Source organism: Carassius auratus, chromosome 30 (genome assembly GCF_003368295.1).
Source record: "Carassius auratus strain Wakin chromosome 30, ASM336829v1, whole genome shotgun sequence".
Lineage (NCBI taxonomy): Eukaryota > Metazoa > Chordata > Actinopteri > Cypriniformes > Cyprinidae > Carassius > Carassius auratus.
The window spans coordinates 5,434,772-5,449,228 of record NC_039272.1 but is presented as its reverse complement, the minus strand read 5'-3'; the positions used below and the strand labels follow the sequence as shown (position 1 = coordinate 5,449,228).

The window sequence follows — 14,457 nt, the reverse complement described above, 5'->3', positions numbered from 1 at the left end:
TTTTGTTGGGGCTCAAAGTCGTCCATGTGTATGTTATTCTCAATCAAAAGGAGTTTCTCTCTAAATTCTCTCTAAATATCAGGACCTAATGGTTCAAATGGAGGAAAACCTGATTCATTTTATAAAGGGTATTAGAAACCCTCCAATTGTTTTTGGGTTGTTTGCCCTTTCTTGTTGAGACATAATTTTCTCTTTATAGTGGTCCTCTCTGCAAAGAGACACTGGCCTTCATCTCTCTCTCTCTCTCTCTCTCTGTCTCTCTCATTGCCCAGTCTCCTCTCCCCCTCTCTTTAAAATAGAGACAGAGATTAAATCGATTTTTCAGTGTCATCAAATCCATGGCTCAGCTCTTTGGCTTTGACGAAGGGAAGTGTTTATACAGGTCCGTTCTGAAGTCATGAAATAATACGGCATCATCTGCAGGACGGGAGGAAAACTGAGAAACCAGGTGTAGAAGAATGAACAAAAGACCAGTGTCAAGGAATACCTGTTAATATTTAGCTTCGTACAGTACATAGATTCAACCTGACAGAAAAACATGATTCGTATAGTGTTATAACTGAATTTTTCAATACAATGCAAAACTAGTCTAATATGCTGCTTATTTGGATAAACTTGGTTTGTTATACACTCAGAGGAGAAGTGGGATGCTGCGTCCAGCTTCCAGAATGTTTTTATCATGTCATGTTTTTGATGTTCTGATATGGCCACATGCCACTTTAGCTGCTATTTTCCTGTGCCATTAGCCTTGCGGTCCTCAGTCCTGACAGTCATTTCTCCTGCAGAGAACAACACTGGAGATGATCAGAAAGATGGGTGGATTGAAAAAGGTGCAAATTGCAAGAACAGAGATGGAAGCAAAGGTAGAGAAATTGAGCGTAGCGTCCTTGCACGGAATTCTGGGTAATTGCTCTTTCGAGAGTCACACTCGTACACACAAAAACTTGAGCACTTCTGGAGGGTGCCTTTTATCAACTATCATTGTGTTGTGGAACATTACATCCTATATAAAAGACATGCACAGCACGGGGTCTGTTATACATCCTCTCAGGGTGTGTGTGTGTGTGTGAGTGCATTTAATTTGATGGAATGACATTTTATTACATATTTTACTCTAATTGCCTGTGTGGAATGAATCACGGTTCATTTTAGTTGTACTTGCTTTTAAAAGGTTCTTTGTCTGTGTAGAATGGCAATTCTATCCATCTCTTTCTCTCTCTCTCTCTCTTGCACTCCCAGATCAAGTATTCCTAGACCTCTTGATATTTTTTTTCTCCAAAATAATTTGCCTCATTATTTGTTTTTAATGTAAAATGGTAAATCAGAGTATTACAAACATGGTGTAGGATTCGGAATACATTTCCAGTGATGTGACGAAGTATGGTAACCCATTCTTGAAATTGTGTGATCTATGATAAAATTGCTTAAACATGTTTATTCTGAAAAAAAACTTGTGTAATTGTCAATTTGTAATATTTGATTGTCATTCACAAGGAACAAGGGATTCATTACCTTAAAAAACAAAGAACACACTTTATATCAGATTTTCAAGTATGCTTTTGATTAAAATCAAACTCTATAATATTATGATTTATTGCAAAGCCGATTACTTAGTTCATGGCTTACAACTCTTTATTTAATAGTTCTTTGAAAGGCCTATAAAGGAACAACTTCTGGAATCTGAATGTAAATATAAAATGAAGTTATAGCAATGCCATGCAGCCTTCAGGTATTTCTCAATGAAGAAATCATTGCTTCATGTTGTTAACAGTAAATGGTTAGCAATTATGTACATACAGATCAAAGCAATAAAGCAATAGTTTTTTTATGTACAAAACTACAGTGTATGGTAAATAAAATGATTAAACATGTAGTGTAAACAAACATTATGAAATAAGCAATGCATAATATAGCTGCTTAAATTAATTTAAAAAAAAAGTGTTGTTACCTGGTCTGGTTTGCTCTGAATATCTGTCTTCAGCGCTCTTATTTCTTCTCCAGCTCTTGTTCTCTCTTGCTTTCACTGTTAGGTGATTAATATTAGCAGGAAGTACACTATGGAACATGTTTATGAAATAAAAGCACCTGACGAAGCACAAAAGCTAGAGCGATTTGAGCACTGCATGATCTGTGGACACACACATGCAATCTTTTCAAATTTCGGTCTGTCCCCACCGTGACCCTGAGCTGTAATAGTGAGATGTGACTGCTTCACGCTGCTTGAGCTTGTGTGTGTGTGTGTGTGTGGTGCTTTGTTCACTATGGCAACGTCACAAAGACACAGCCCATCAAAGTGTCATAAACGTCCAGCGGATACAGAGCACCATTAATCACGACAGAGAGTTAAGAGGGCAAAATATAGAGAAAAGATGGAAGGAAATAAAGTCCAGCTAATAAAAAAGGAAGATCAGGCAAAAGACAGGTAGACTGGCAAGGGAAACACTCACTTCTCAGTTTTTCTTGTTTTCATGTAATTCTGTGAAAAAAGTGCTCTCTCTTCAGATGAGTGTAATTGTGGCTTGTGCAAGGGGGAGGATCATAACAAATGCCACAGCCATTACAAAACCCAGAAAACAATCACAACTGTTCGATCCACCTCCACTTCACCCTTCTGTTTCTTGCACTGCAGGTGTCTCTTGGTTGTGACGAGGTGCTGGTGAACGGGAAAGAGAAGAATGGGCATGTCTCTCTTCAAGTGAACTTTACCTACCTCTATTTGACCAGCCAATTAGAGCTCACCGTCTGGGTGCCACGGTTACCGCTGCAGATTGACGTCTCTGATGCCGAACTCAGCCAAGTTAAAGGATGGAGGGTACCCATCATCACCAACAAGAGGTGTGTGTGTGTGTGTATGTGTGTGTGTGTGTTTGAGCTGGCAGGGCACAATGTTTGTTCAGCCACAAAGATCTATAACAATCCCTTTCATTTTCATGGTATACACTGTGTGCATGATCTGTTTTATATATTTATATATATATATCTGTTTTTCACAGCTTAATTCTGCTCGTTGGCCTTCAGTCTGTCTGCCCATTTTTCAATTTAGCCAATTTCTGCCTCTCTGCTTGCAACAACAAAACCTCTGTTACCACCAGGAACCACACACACACACACACACACACACACTCTCTCTCTCTCTCTTTCTCTCTCTCTCTCTTTCTCTTACACCCCATGCAATGCTTCCCTCTAGGTGAACAGGAAATTTGAAGTAATCACAGTTTCAGAGAGAGAGAAATAAAATGGAGGGAGAAAAGACAAGGCAAGAAAATCAAAACAAAAACAAACCGGAAATAGCAGACAACAAAATAAATGAAATAAAATAAAAAAGCAAAGGGAGAAGAAAAGAGCAAATTGGATAATGGCTGGAGATCAGACTCTTTTCCTCGATTCTAATCAGTCGGATAGCCAGCTGCACTGAAATACACGAGCTTAGTTTTGCCAAAGATGTTTATAATTGCTTTCTTCTTGGCCCTCAGTGTAACATTTGGAGAATTAAGTCATGTGCTGAAACGTGTTTTCTGTCAGCATTTGCTCAGTCTCATTTGGTTCCAAACCTGTATAACTTTCTCCTTGGAGAGGTTCACAGTGCTCTTTTCCACACAGTGAAAGCCATTGAAGTGTATGCTCCAAAGAAGATTTCATAAAAATAGCGTGATTCATTATGCAAGAGTGAAAATGAGAAGTGTGAGCGACATCAGATTTTCATTGAATAATTATTTAAATTCGCCGTCTAGCATACAGGCCATTTGGACTACTATTCTGGTACTTTTATGTTGTTTTTCTCCAAATTTTTGGAGCTCGACAACTACTGTACCAGTTCACTTTTATAGATCAGTTTATTTCTTAGTTTTATATTAGAAAGAAAGCCATACCAATTTGGAACGACATGAGGGTGAGTAAATGATTTTTGACTGAACTATACCTTTAAGGAAACCATAAAGCAGAAGAATGTTTTGTTATTCTGACTTTGTATTTCATTATTCTTAGAATCATTATTATAATTTATTTCATTATTTTTTCTTAGAATCTCATTAGCAGTATCTCATTATTTCAACTTAGAAAACAACCTCAAATCAACCCATTTGTGTTGCATTATTGAATACTGTGATGATGGCATTTCAGTATTTTTTTAAATAGTTATGCCCAAGCTCTCTTAATGTCACCAGCTAAAATAATGTCACCACTTCATTATCATACAGCAGCTACTAAACATGTAGATTTCTTATCTAATCTGTGTTCTGTGTTTCCCAGGCCGACACGGGACAGCGAGGATGATGAGGAGGATGAGAGGAAGGGCAGAGGCTGTGCCTTGCAGTATCAGTACGCTCTGGTGCGGGTCCTCACACACTTCGTGGCCGAGCCAGTTAGCCCTGGTGGGGAGCTTGTGCACATGCTAGGTTCTGATTGGTCAGCTGACATCACAGAGATGGTCCTGGACTTTCTGAAAGTGGAAGATACAAGCATTGCCCGACTAATTGACGGAAGGGTGCTGGTGGGAAGAGACCCGGGGATCACCAATATACAGGTAAATATCTATCTATCTATCTATCTATCTATCTATCTATCTATCTATCTATCTATCTATCTATCTATCTATCTATCTATCTATCTATCTATCTATCTATCTATCTATCTATCTATCTATCTATCTATCTATCTATCTATCTATCTATCTATCTATCTATCTGATAGACTTTTTCTCCTGATCAGACTGCTGTTATGTTTTCAGGGATTACATGATTTACATATTTACACAATGTCAGGAAATCATTAATCATTTATTGATTCTCCTTAATTCTTTTTTCTATTTTACATTTCTAATTCTAAGAATCGTACCGTGTATCATAACATTTAGCTTTGTCTATAATAACAAATGTCATATAAATAAATGTGCAATTAGACAATGTATGGAGCCAATAATTGCTAAAACATTTGCGAGGCATGGCTGTGAAACACCTTTAGTAATCGTTGATTCTGGAAGTCTGGACAAAAATATGTAAAACCTGAAATACTTTGGGCATGTTATGTCATTTGCTATTTTAATATCCATCCATCCATCCATCCAGTTTTGCTTTTATACATCTTGTAGAAACATTTTTCCTAAGCATCTTACATTGCTTTCAGTATGTACATGTCAAATGTACAATATATGCATTCCCTGGGAATCAAACTCATTCCTAATTTATTCATAGCCAGTTTCTTTTAGGGGTGTTGAAATTAATCGTTGCATCGATGCATCGCAATGCGGATGTAGCTGATTCTGCATCAATGCAGTAATAGACCTTAATCGATTATAGCCAATGACGTCATTTGCATATACGCGTTTCAGTCACATGAGTTTAAAATGGCGGAAGGAGGCAAAACACATACGCAAATATAAATTAATCCACCTACAAATTATACATCTGAGATCTGGGCACATTTTGGTTTTTATAAGCGAATTGGTAGGCACAACGAGCTGGACAGGACACACGTGGTGTGTAAAACCTGTCAAGCTGAAATAAAAATATTGGGAATACGACTAACTTAAGAAATCATGTTATAAATTAAGTAAATTTGTATACATGTGTTAACATTTAAATACTTTTTGAAGTAGTACACTGCACTTTAAATGCATTCAGTACTTGACAGTTTCATGTGCCTTTAGTATTTGTTTACTAGTGTTCACTTAATACTAGTTTTCATTCACTAGTGTATTTACCCTGTTCAGACTTAAGTTTTATTTGAAGCAGATAAAATAAAAAGGGAGTTCAAATATCTTACTGCTTGCAGACTATTTACTGATGAAAATGTAGCCATGTGCAGGATTATTGAAAACCGAGGTTGCAAAGAATGCATGGTGAAATCGAATTGAATCGAATCGTTGACATGATAATTGCAATCGAATTGAATCGTGAAACCAGTGCCAATTCACACCCCTAGTTTCTTTGACTGCATCTGTTTGGTGAGCAGCTCAGTTTTAAATGAAGCCGGCACACAATTAAAGACAGGTGACAAACAAAGAAAGAACCTGAGCAATAGTAACACCTCCCTTGTCAAACACACCGGAAATATTCACCCCTCATTGCGAAGATGTGATAACAAGCTTGTTTGTCTACAGGTGTTAAAATCTCAGCGGTGTTGAATGCTCATCCAAGAGTCATGCGTTCTGTTAGAAACCCGTCGACTAAGGGGCCCTTGTGTGTTTATGTTCATTTCCTCCGCATGTGTGCTTTTTCGTGTCTGTCTGTCACCATTTACATTTCACATGTTGGTCCAAATTTGTGATGGTTATATAAGACCTCGCATGTGGTTTTGAGTTAGTTTTTATTCTGTGTGGAATTGTCTTCAGTTCTTTTTTCATGTTGTTTCTCTCCCTGTCGTTTAGGCTTCCTCCACCCCTTTGATTTTCTGCCATTTTAGTCTCCCCCCCCCTCTTCCTTTCCTCCCCTCAGTTCGGGAATCCTCATGGTGTCACTCAACAGTTTGTGTCCACGGTAACAGAATATGGTGCTCGACGATGACATGTTGATTCTGAGAGCTCTTTGTGCACCTGTCATACTGCCTGTCTGCCATTATAAAGCAATTGCAAAGCGTCAGTTTGTATCTCCTCGCCTTTTATAAGGATGGGAGATATTATATAATGGAAAAGAGGACAGGAAACGGTTTTCAGATATTTATAGCAATTGTTTAAAATTAGTACATTTCATAGATAGATAGATAGCATGACACGTTCATTTATCTGAACAATATGATGATTGGCTTTCGTATTTCCCAGGTGATATCCCCCTTTTCTGACTCTATTCTGGCTGAGAAGACCATCACAGTGGTGGATGATAAAGTGACCATCAGTGATCTGGGAGTTCAGCTTGTGGGCTCTTTGAGTCTCTCACTGCAGGCCAGTTCCACCAACAACAGAGCCTTCTACATCACAACCACTGCTCAGGACCTGTTGCACACACCCAAACAGGTGAGAGCCTTGAGAAATGGACAACATAATACTTATGTTATTACTATATATCATAGAAAAAAAAATATAGGCTGTTACATTTTAAAACTAGATGTTGAGGCTGCTGTAGACATTGGGGCTACTGTAAATTTGCTGGAACTAGAGGTTTAGGCTGTAGTGAATTGCAATCTTGATGATTTCAGAAATAAAAGTTAATGCCACTGTGAGTTGACAGCATAGCTCTAAAACATTAACACCAGGACCCCTGCGCACTTTCAAGTTACAAATGGCCGTACCCAATTATTTGTTGAAGAAATAAGGTGAATACAACCAAAAATTGAGACTACCATGAATTTGAATATTGAAGAAAACTTTTAAAGCCTAAACAGCTGCGAGGAAACCCACTGATGAACAGAAGCGTTCACATGCAAAGCTCCAATCAGAAATAGTTACTAATAGTGTGGCACTTTAGAATACATTTTCATTTTTCTTTACAACCTGGTTAAATACTTTTTTTTTTTCAGAGTATGTGGCTAAAGAGAGAGTGAGAGATATTGGAGACTAAATATAGAGACTAAAATATTTGAAAAAGGAACAATCTTTCACATACTTTCCTGACCATGCAACATTTTAAACCAGGCATCGTAAAGCACGCCTATCAACCATCCACAGTCTGCCCTGCCAACAGTACAGATACCACTGCGGAAATAATCCAGTATGCAAACACGCTCTGCAAAATGTTCTAGCCTCTGTTTGCTCTATTAACCAATGGCCCCTCACTAGAGGCACCGGCGCTCATTTTGGCAGCGTGATTATAACTGAGCTGCGAGTAGCTCTAATATTCTCCTTCCCCCTACAGTGCTGTTTGGAATCATCTGATTAAAGTATCTAAAATAGCGGCTCTGCTAAAAATCGGAATGCTTTCCCTGGCTTCTGCCAGCATTTTCCCACGTACAGGGCCCAAGGTTAACTATGAGTGAATGAGAGTGGGTGGGAAAACACTGCAAGAGTCTCATTTGGAGTTATTGGCAATTACGGATATTAAGAAAAACGCTTTTTGTCTCAATTGAAGAAGCTGCCAAAATCAAGGTGGCCACATATCTGGAGGCTGTTCTTGTACACTATTTTCGATACGGTGTGTGATCTGCAGTTTGTGTTTTCAGTCTCTTGAGCATTTGTGATTAACTCCAGAAATTCTACATCCTATATAATTATAATCCATACCCTATAATTACCTCTCTCTTTCGTAGCATAGTATTTAGTATTTCTTAAATTACATACGACTGCATGTTTAGATAAGCTAAAATTAATTTGCACAGTCTGCAAGTGCTGCTACAGATATTTTTGTGAGCTTCTTGAAAACTTGACACTTTAGTCTTAAAGGGACAGTTCACTCAAACATGAAAATGATGCCATCGTTTTGCCATCAATTTTTTAAGTGTCATTCCAAACTGTATAACTTTTTCTGGAAATTTTGAAAAATATACATGCTTTTCTTTCCCATACATTGAGAGCATACCGGGTTTAAGTGTTCTGCAAGCACATTTTACAGGTTTAGAACAACATGCATGAGCAAACCATGACAGAATTACATTTTGAACTATTGAACTATGCCTTTAAAGGCACTATTTTCAGCCCCTTAATACTATTGAGTTGTGCTTCCCTGTAGTTAATGATGACTGGAATGGAGGAATTGCTTGTTTTAGCAGTAAAAGTTTTATGGATTTGAGACTGTACTAAAAAGCACAAGGACTTCTGGTTGGGCATTCACTCTCTCCGTGCAGTCACTTGAAAAGAAAGTTTATTGCTTTAAGCATGTCAACTTATTTGCCTCTTCCTTTATTTTTAAAGTATAAATTGCTAAGTCTTTTAAAAGTAAATCTTAATCTGTAATGCTCCTGCGTATATCACGGGAAATTGTGAATTTATAAAAAGAAATAACCTTGACAGCCTTGCCATTAGACGTCATTTCAGTTCCAATTACAAGCAGCTTGTGATTTAATTCACATATTCGGGGACTTCAAATGTTTTCAGAGAAGAAATTCTCATTCTGACAATACAGTACATAGTCCTTCATTCTCCAAGGACGATGGTGCAGTAGCTATAAAAATGTTAATGTTTCAAACTAATTTGTGTTTGTTGTTAAAAGGGAGAACAAAATTAAAAATGTGGTCACCATTTGCTCAGCAATATGTTGTTCCAAAATTATAACACAAAAGGAGAAATATGTAAAATATGTATTGTACCCTTTTTTCCTAAGCGAATCATGAGACTATCTTCTAAATGTTTTGGTTTCAGTAAAAAAAAAAAAAGGATGCAAAACTCTGAATCACTGAAGCAGCTCATATGACTCATGCCCTATATATATATGTTTGCTGAAGTCACTGATTATCTTCTCACCCCCTGTTAACCTGTGACTGGATCGTTGAGCCAAGAACCAGATTTTTAAACAAGTTATTCAAAGTGAGTGATATTCTGAATTGGATCAACCGAATCAATAGAAACGTGACTCAAAAGAATGATTAATTTAATGAAAAGCAAGCGGTCACACATCTATTCTTAACCTTCTATTTGTTATATTACAGGAAGCCATTATCAGTGCATGGATTCAGTACAGCGATGGCTCTGTGACTCCTCTTGATATCTATGACCCTAAAGATTTCACTGTAACCATCACCTCACTGGATGAGAACGTGGTCTCCACCTATCAGGATCAGTCCCAACGCTGGCCTGTGGTAGTGGCAGAAGGCGAGGGGCAGGGAGCGCTACTGCGCGTGGAGATGATGATCTCAGAAACCTGCCAGAAATCCAAGAGAAAGAGCATTTTGGCGATGGGGATAGGAAACGTACAGGTGAAGTTCGGACAGAACGACCTGGAGCAGAGGAGTGGAACTCAGGAGAACAGTCTGGACAACAGCACAAACGAACAGAAACATAAGCTTCTAGAAGCGGATAAAACAAGTGGAGGCGATGGCTGGAAATACACCAACACCGGGGTGGAACGAGAAGAGTCGGTTCTAAAGAAGATCAGCACAACCGCAAAGACTCCACTAACCGGTCGTTCCGGGGGCAGCAAGCAGGGTGGGGGGCAAAACAACAACCCTGTGGACTACACCAGTTTCCCAGCACAGGTGGACCTACCTGGCGGTGCGGACAGCGACTTGACTCAGGCTCCGAGAGGTCTGTCAGATCTGGAAATTGGCATGTATGCTCTGCTTGGAGTCTTCTGCCTTGCTATCCTCGTCTTCCTCATCAACTGTGTCAGCTTTGCCTTCCGCTACCGCCACAAAGAGCTTCCTGTGTTGGAGCAGGGAAACATGAACCATGCCCATGACTGGGTGTGGCTAGGTAACGAAGCAGACTTGATGGATCATCACGGAGATCACGGGCCACTGGCACACAACGATGAGTGCACTACCGCGATAGATCGCAACGAAGGTTGCGAGGAGAGCAAGTACCTTCTCAACGGGAGCGGCGTTCAGAAAAGTGGACGTGGCATCCCCCAAGTGCATTCTGATCCACGGTCTTGTTTGGGAAACGACCCCAGTGGAAAAATCGAGCCCCTTAACAACTCTCCCAGCGCTACCAAGCGCAAAAGGGTGAAGTTTACTTCCTTTGCCACCGTACTACCAGACGAAGGTGGGCCGTACACCAACTCCATCCTTATTGGGAATGAAGATGACATCAAGTGGGTCTGTCAAGACATGGACCTGGGGCAGTCAGCCGAGCTCAGGAGCTACATGGAGAGACTGCAAGACAATCTGTAGGAGCCGGGAAGAGAACGAAAGAAAGGGAAAGGTAGAGGGCGGACACACAAAAACTCACCAGAAATGCCTTTGCACTGTGGGGGGAATGCAGGGAGACAGGGAGGGAGGAATTATTAAAGAATCGAAAGTGGACGCAAGCAGGGAGCAGGAAGAAATAAAATCCTTTGGGAGTCTCGAGTTAAGTAGGAAATTCACGAAAAGGGGAAATGGGTGAAAAGAGACTGGCACGTTCGTACTGGCTCCGCCGAACGGTCCAGGTGGCGCAGAGGGAGCAGCTGCCAATTGGCTAGCACAGGGACAGAACGCCAGTTACCGACATCCCGAATAAACAAGCCCAAACAAGACCAGCGAGAGAAAGAAAGAAAGGAAACAAGCTTGACAGCTGTACAGAAAATCACAGTCCATGGAAGTTGATAAAAAGCAGTTGTTATTGCTAATGTAATTTAGTGTTTTGATTTTTCTCGTTTCAAATCATTGGGACGTTTACAACAGATCTTATTTTTTTAGATAATCCCAGTTTTTTTGTTTGTTTTTAGATTAGTATGTAACTAGACCAAAACAGCCCCTCAATGCACCCGGCCCGGCCCAGATCCAGGTGTTTGTTTTTTGTTTTCCGCTCTTTTTGTACTGTCTGTCCCTCCTGCCTGAAATCCAAGAGAGCTGGGGTACAAGGATGTGTGGGATTCCCCCTGGCTGGAGTCTGTACCAGCTGTATCTGCACACACACACTGTTTAAGGAGTCCTCCCTCTCCATCTCTCCTCTGGGAGAAAAACACAAGACATCTATGATGAAAAGCAACATGTGAATAAAAAGACTCCTCATGCACTGTTCATTTGATCAAGTGAATGTGGGATAAAAAAGACTGAGGACTTCTTTTGAGTCCCATCGGGGGGTTGTTCATTTGCACAATAAGAATAATACAGAAAGTGCATAGAGCGACCCTCAGCTGATCTGCTGACTGTCCTTACAGCAACTGATCCAGACCTTCAACCTGACGGATGCGATGTTGAACATGGGACGGACAGTGTAGAAATACAAGCCCACAAATTTGAGTTGTGTTTGTTATAAAACCATATGATTGCTGTGATAGGAAAATATACAAGAGTAGATATGGTCTATTACTCTCCACTATGGTAAATGTATGAATGTTTCTCTTTTTATTGAGGTGAAATGTACATCGTTTACCCCCTTTTTACATGGCTGGAGCACCTGCCCATGGTTTTTACATGTCCTATAGGTTTTAAAGCAACTTTCTATTTCTGCCTCACTAACCCCAGCGTTTACCCGGCTCCTTGAATTCTTGTTGTTTATATTACTGAAGAGTTGTAGGGAAGGACCGATGTGGAAACCTTCTCTTTGAAAGCTCAGGTGAAAATACGCTCACAGATGAACAGTGGTAATATTCAAATGTAGGTTGTAAGAATGCAATATTTATTTGTAAGTGTAATATGAGATAGGATGTAAATAAAATGATTGAAACTTTCTTGTGGACACTGCAAAAAGGCTGTTGCCTACATTTTCACAATCGACACAGAGAGTCATGAGGCCGTTTGAGTGTATCATATTTTATGTTCAAATCTGATTTCCCCCGAAGGAATAAAAAAGATAGGCTTTAATATGTTAAGACATGTCATTGGTTTTGTCAGAATATCAGATTCCACATTTCCACAGGGTTCGGTCTTTTCCTTTGATAGATTATTTCTGTTGGTTTCAAAGGTGTTTGATTTAGTTCAATCTGTGAAGTAGGGTAGAGCAGATTTAATTGTAATTGGAAAGTATTTATATAAATGTATAAGTTTTTTTTTTTTTTTTGGACCATTTTCCAATCAAATATTTTTGGAACACAATTATTCCATGTGTGTTCCAAAAATATGTATTCATTTTTAAATAAAAAATAATAAAAAGTATTAAATTAATAAATAATATTAATATTTAATTTATTAAAAAACAATTCATTCTTTTTTAAATGTAGTTTTTTATATAATTTTTTTCTTGTTATCAGTTATATGAATTGCGAGACTTTAAACTGTTTTAACTGTATTTTACCTTTTAACTTTATGCGTGTCTGTTGATAAAACTGTCCATTATTATTATTATTATTATTATTATTATTATTATTCCATTTAAACCTGCTCTCTCCTATTGAAATTATGATTTGTCATAAGCAGCATTTGAATGCATTAATATGACATAAATGCTTAAAGATACACTGAAACTGAAATGTTTAAAGATTTTGTCAGTCGTTTTGAAGGACAACGGCAGTTTGAAACAAAAACACAACTTCATTCCAGTAGCCACAAGTAAAGGGAGGTGATTTTGAACTTTTTTTTCTTTTATAAACATACATACCTCATTTAGTCTGAGGTGGAGTGACAGGATATCTTGTTTTCTAGATGTCCTCATTCTGGATTGACTTTTACTGTTTGAAGTTTCATTTCATTTTGGCCTTGACTCTTGGTACAGCAGAACGACTGTTTTCTTATTAAGTTTCTTGGTTTAAGCACTATCCAGTTTATTGTCCGTTGTGACTGTAAATTATGGAGAAACCATATAATAGAATGTGAGAGAGAGATATTGAGCTCATGTGTTTGCCAAGGCCATCGCTGACACCTCTTCAACCAGAATAATATACTGGATTGTAACAATAACGCTCTTCGTTCACCATCCACATGAGGCCTTAGATGCAGTGTCACAATGTCTGATGACTCAAGATGGAGAACATGAACTCATCTTTATTCCACAGTCATTCGCTTATTGATATTCTGATGTGTTTTCAGATAATCTGTTCCTAAATGCTCATACTGTGCATCTTCTCATAAACCATGTTGTATCCTGCTATATGATTCCATGTTTTCATATAAACCTATTTCGTCCGATAAAACTGCTTCGTGTCCATGTACACAAATCTATATTTTCATATAAATACATTTCAGCACCTGAAGACGCCATGATTTTGTACAAATTTACAGATCGAAAAGCAGAAAGAATATTGGAACACCTGCAATGCTCTACGTTTTCATTTTACGGGAGTACAGACATCCGTTAACGTCCCTTTGCTGGTATTTGTTCAGTATGACCCTCATTGTGTACATGCTTTCTCATTAAAGATGTTGCCTACTGACATTGATTTTGTTTTTGTTTCCTGTTGGTTTCAACTTTTCTGTCGTTAGCTAGCTATTTTTATCATATAATTTGTAAACATTTTAGAATTGTCCACCTCCGAAATACTCAAAAATTATCAACAAACTAAATTTAGCTCCTGGTCAGTGATAAAGCAGCTGAATGAAGTTTGGTGTATTTTTGCTATTTGGAGCCCCTTACAGTTAATTGGGTGGAATTTACTGGCATAAATACAACACTGTCCCAATTACTGACTGTGCACGTGCAGTTGTTGCTGCCATAAACCAATCCGCCTTTTTGGTGGAATTCCATCAAACTAACACACTCCCAGAGCAACCGTTTGGAGGAACGAGGGAAAGAAACCAAAGCTTTATGCCACGTTAGAAGTTGGTGTACCATCATAATGATTTTGAAAGATATTTCAAGGTATTAAAAAAAAACCCTGGTTGCTTTAAGTAAAACCAACACGATCTCACGGCAATTCGTACATTTTTCACAAGGTGGCTTATTCGTACTAATTCGTACGACCACACTCGTACAAATTCATACGATTGTTGCTAAATCGTACGTATTTTACGAGTTGCACAATTCGTATAAATTTGTACGAATGACCTACACCTAACCTCGCCCCTAAACCTAACCGT

General features: G+C 38.7%; 1 protein-coding gene across 3 annotated transcripts in view; it reads left to right on the top strand.

Moving 5' to 3' along the window:
• The window catches only part of LOC113048969 (transmembrane protein 132C-like), a 182,812-nt gene extending 170,314 nt beyond the window's left edge, over window positions 1-12,498 (top strand). Inside the window, exons 1-5 of one of the 3 annotated variants that reach the window (XM_026210958.1) lie at window positions 760-863; window positions 2,630-2,835; window positions 4,249-4,522; window positions 6,755-6,946; window positions 9,511-12,498. In XM_026210958.1, the coding sequence (XP_026066743.1) occupies window positions 801-863; window positions 2,630-2,835; window positions 4,249-4,522; window positions 6,755-6,946; window positions 9,511-10,692 (1,917 nt within the window). In that variant the 5' untranslated portion in view covers window positions 760-800 and the 3' untranslated portion in view covers window positions 10,693-12,498. Of the gene's footprint in view, window positions 1-759; window positions 864-2,629; window positions 2,836-4,248; window positions 4,523-6,754; window positions 6,947-9,510 lie in introns of those variants that run through there. The other 2 variants (XM_026210957.1, XM_026210956.1) reach the window with 2 other exon arrangements.
• The last annotated feature ends 1,959 nt before the right edge of the window (window positions 12,499-14,457 follow it).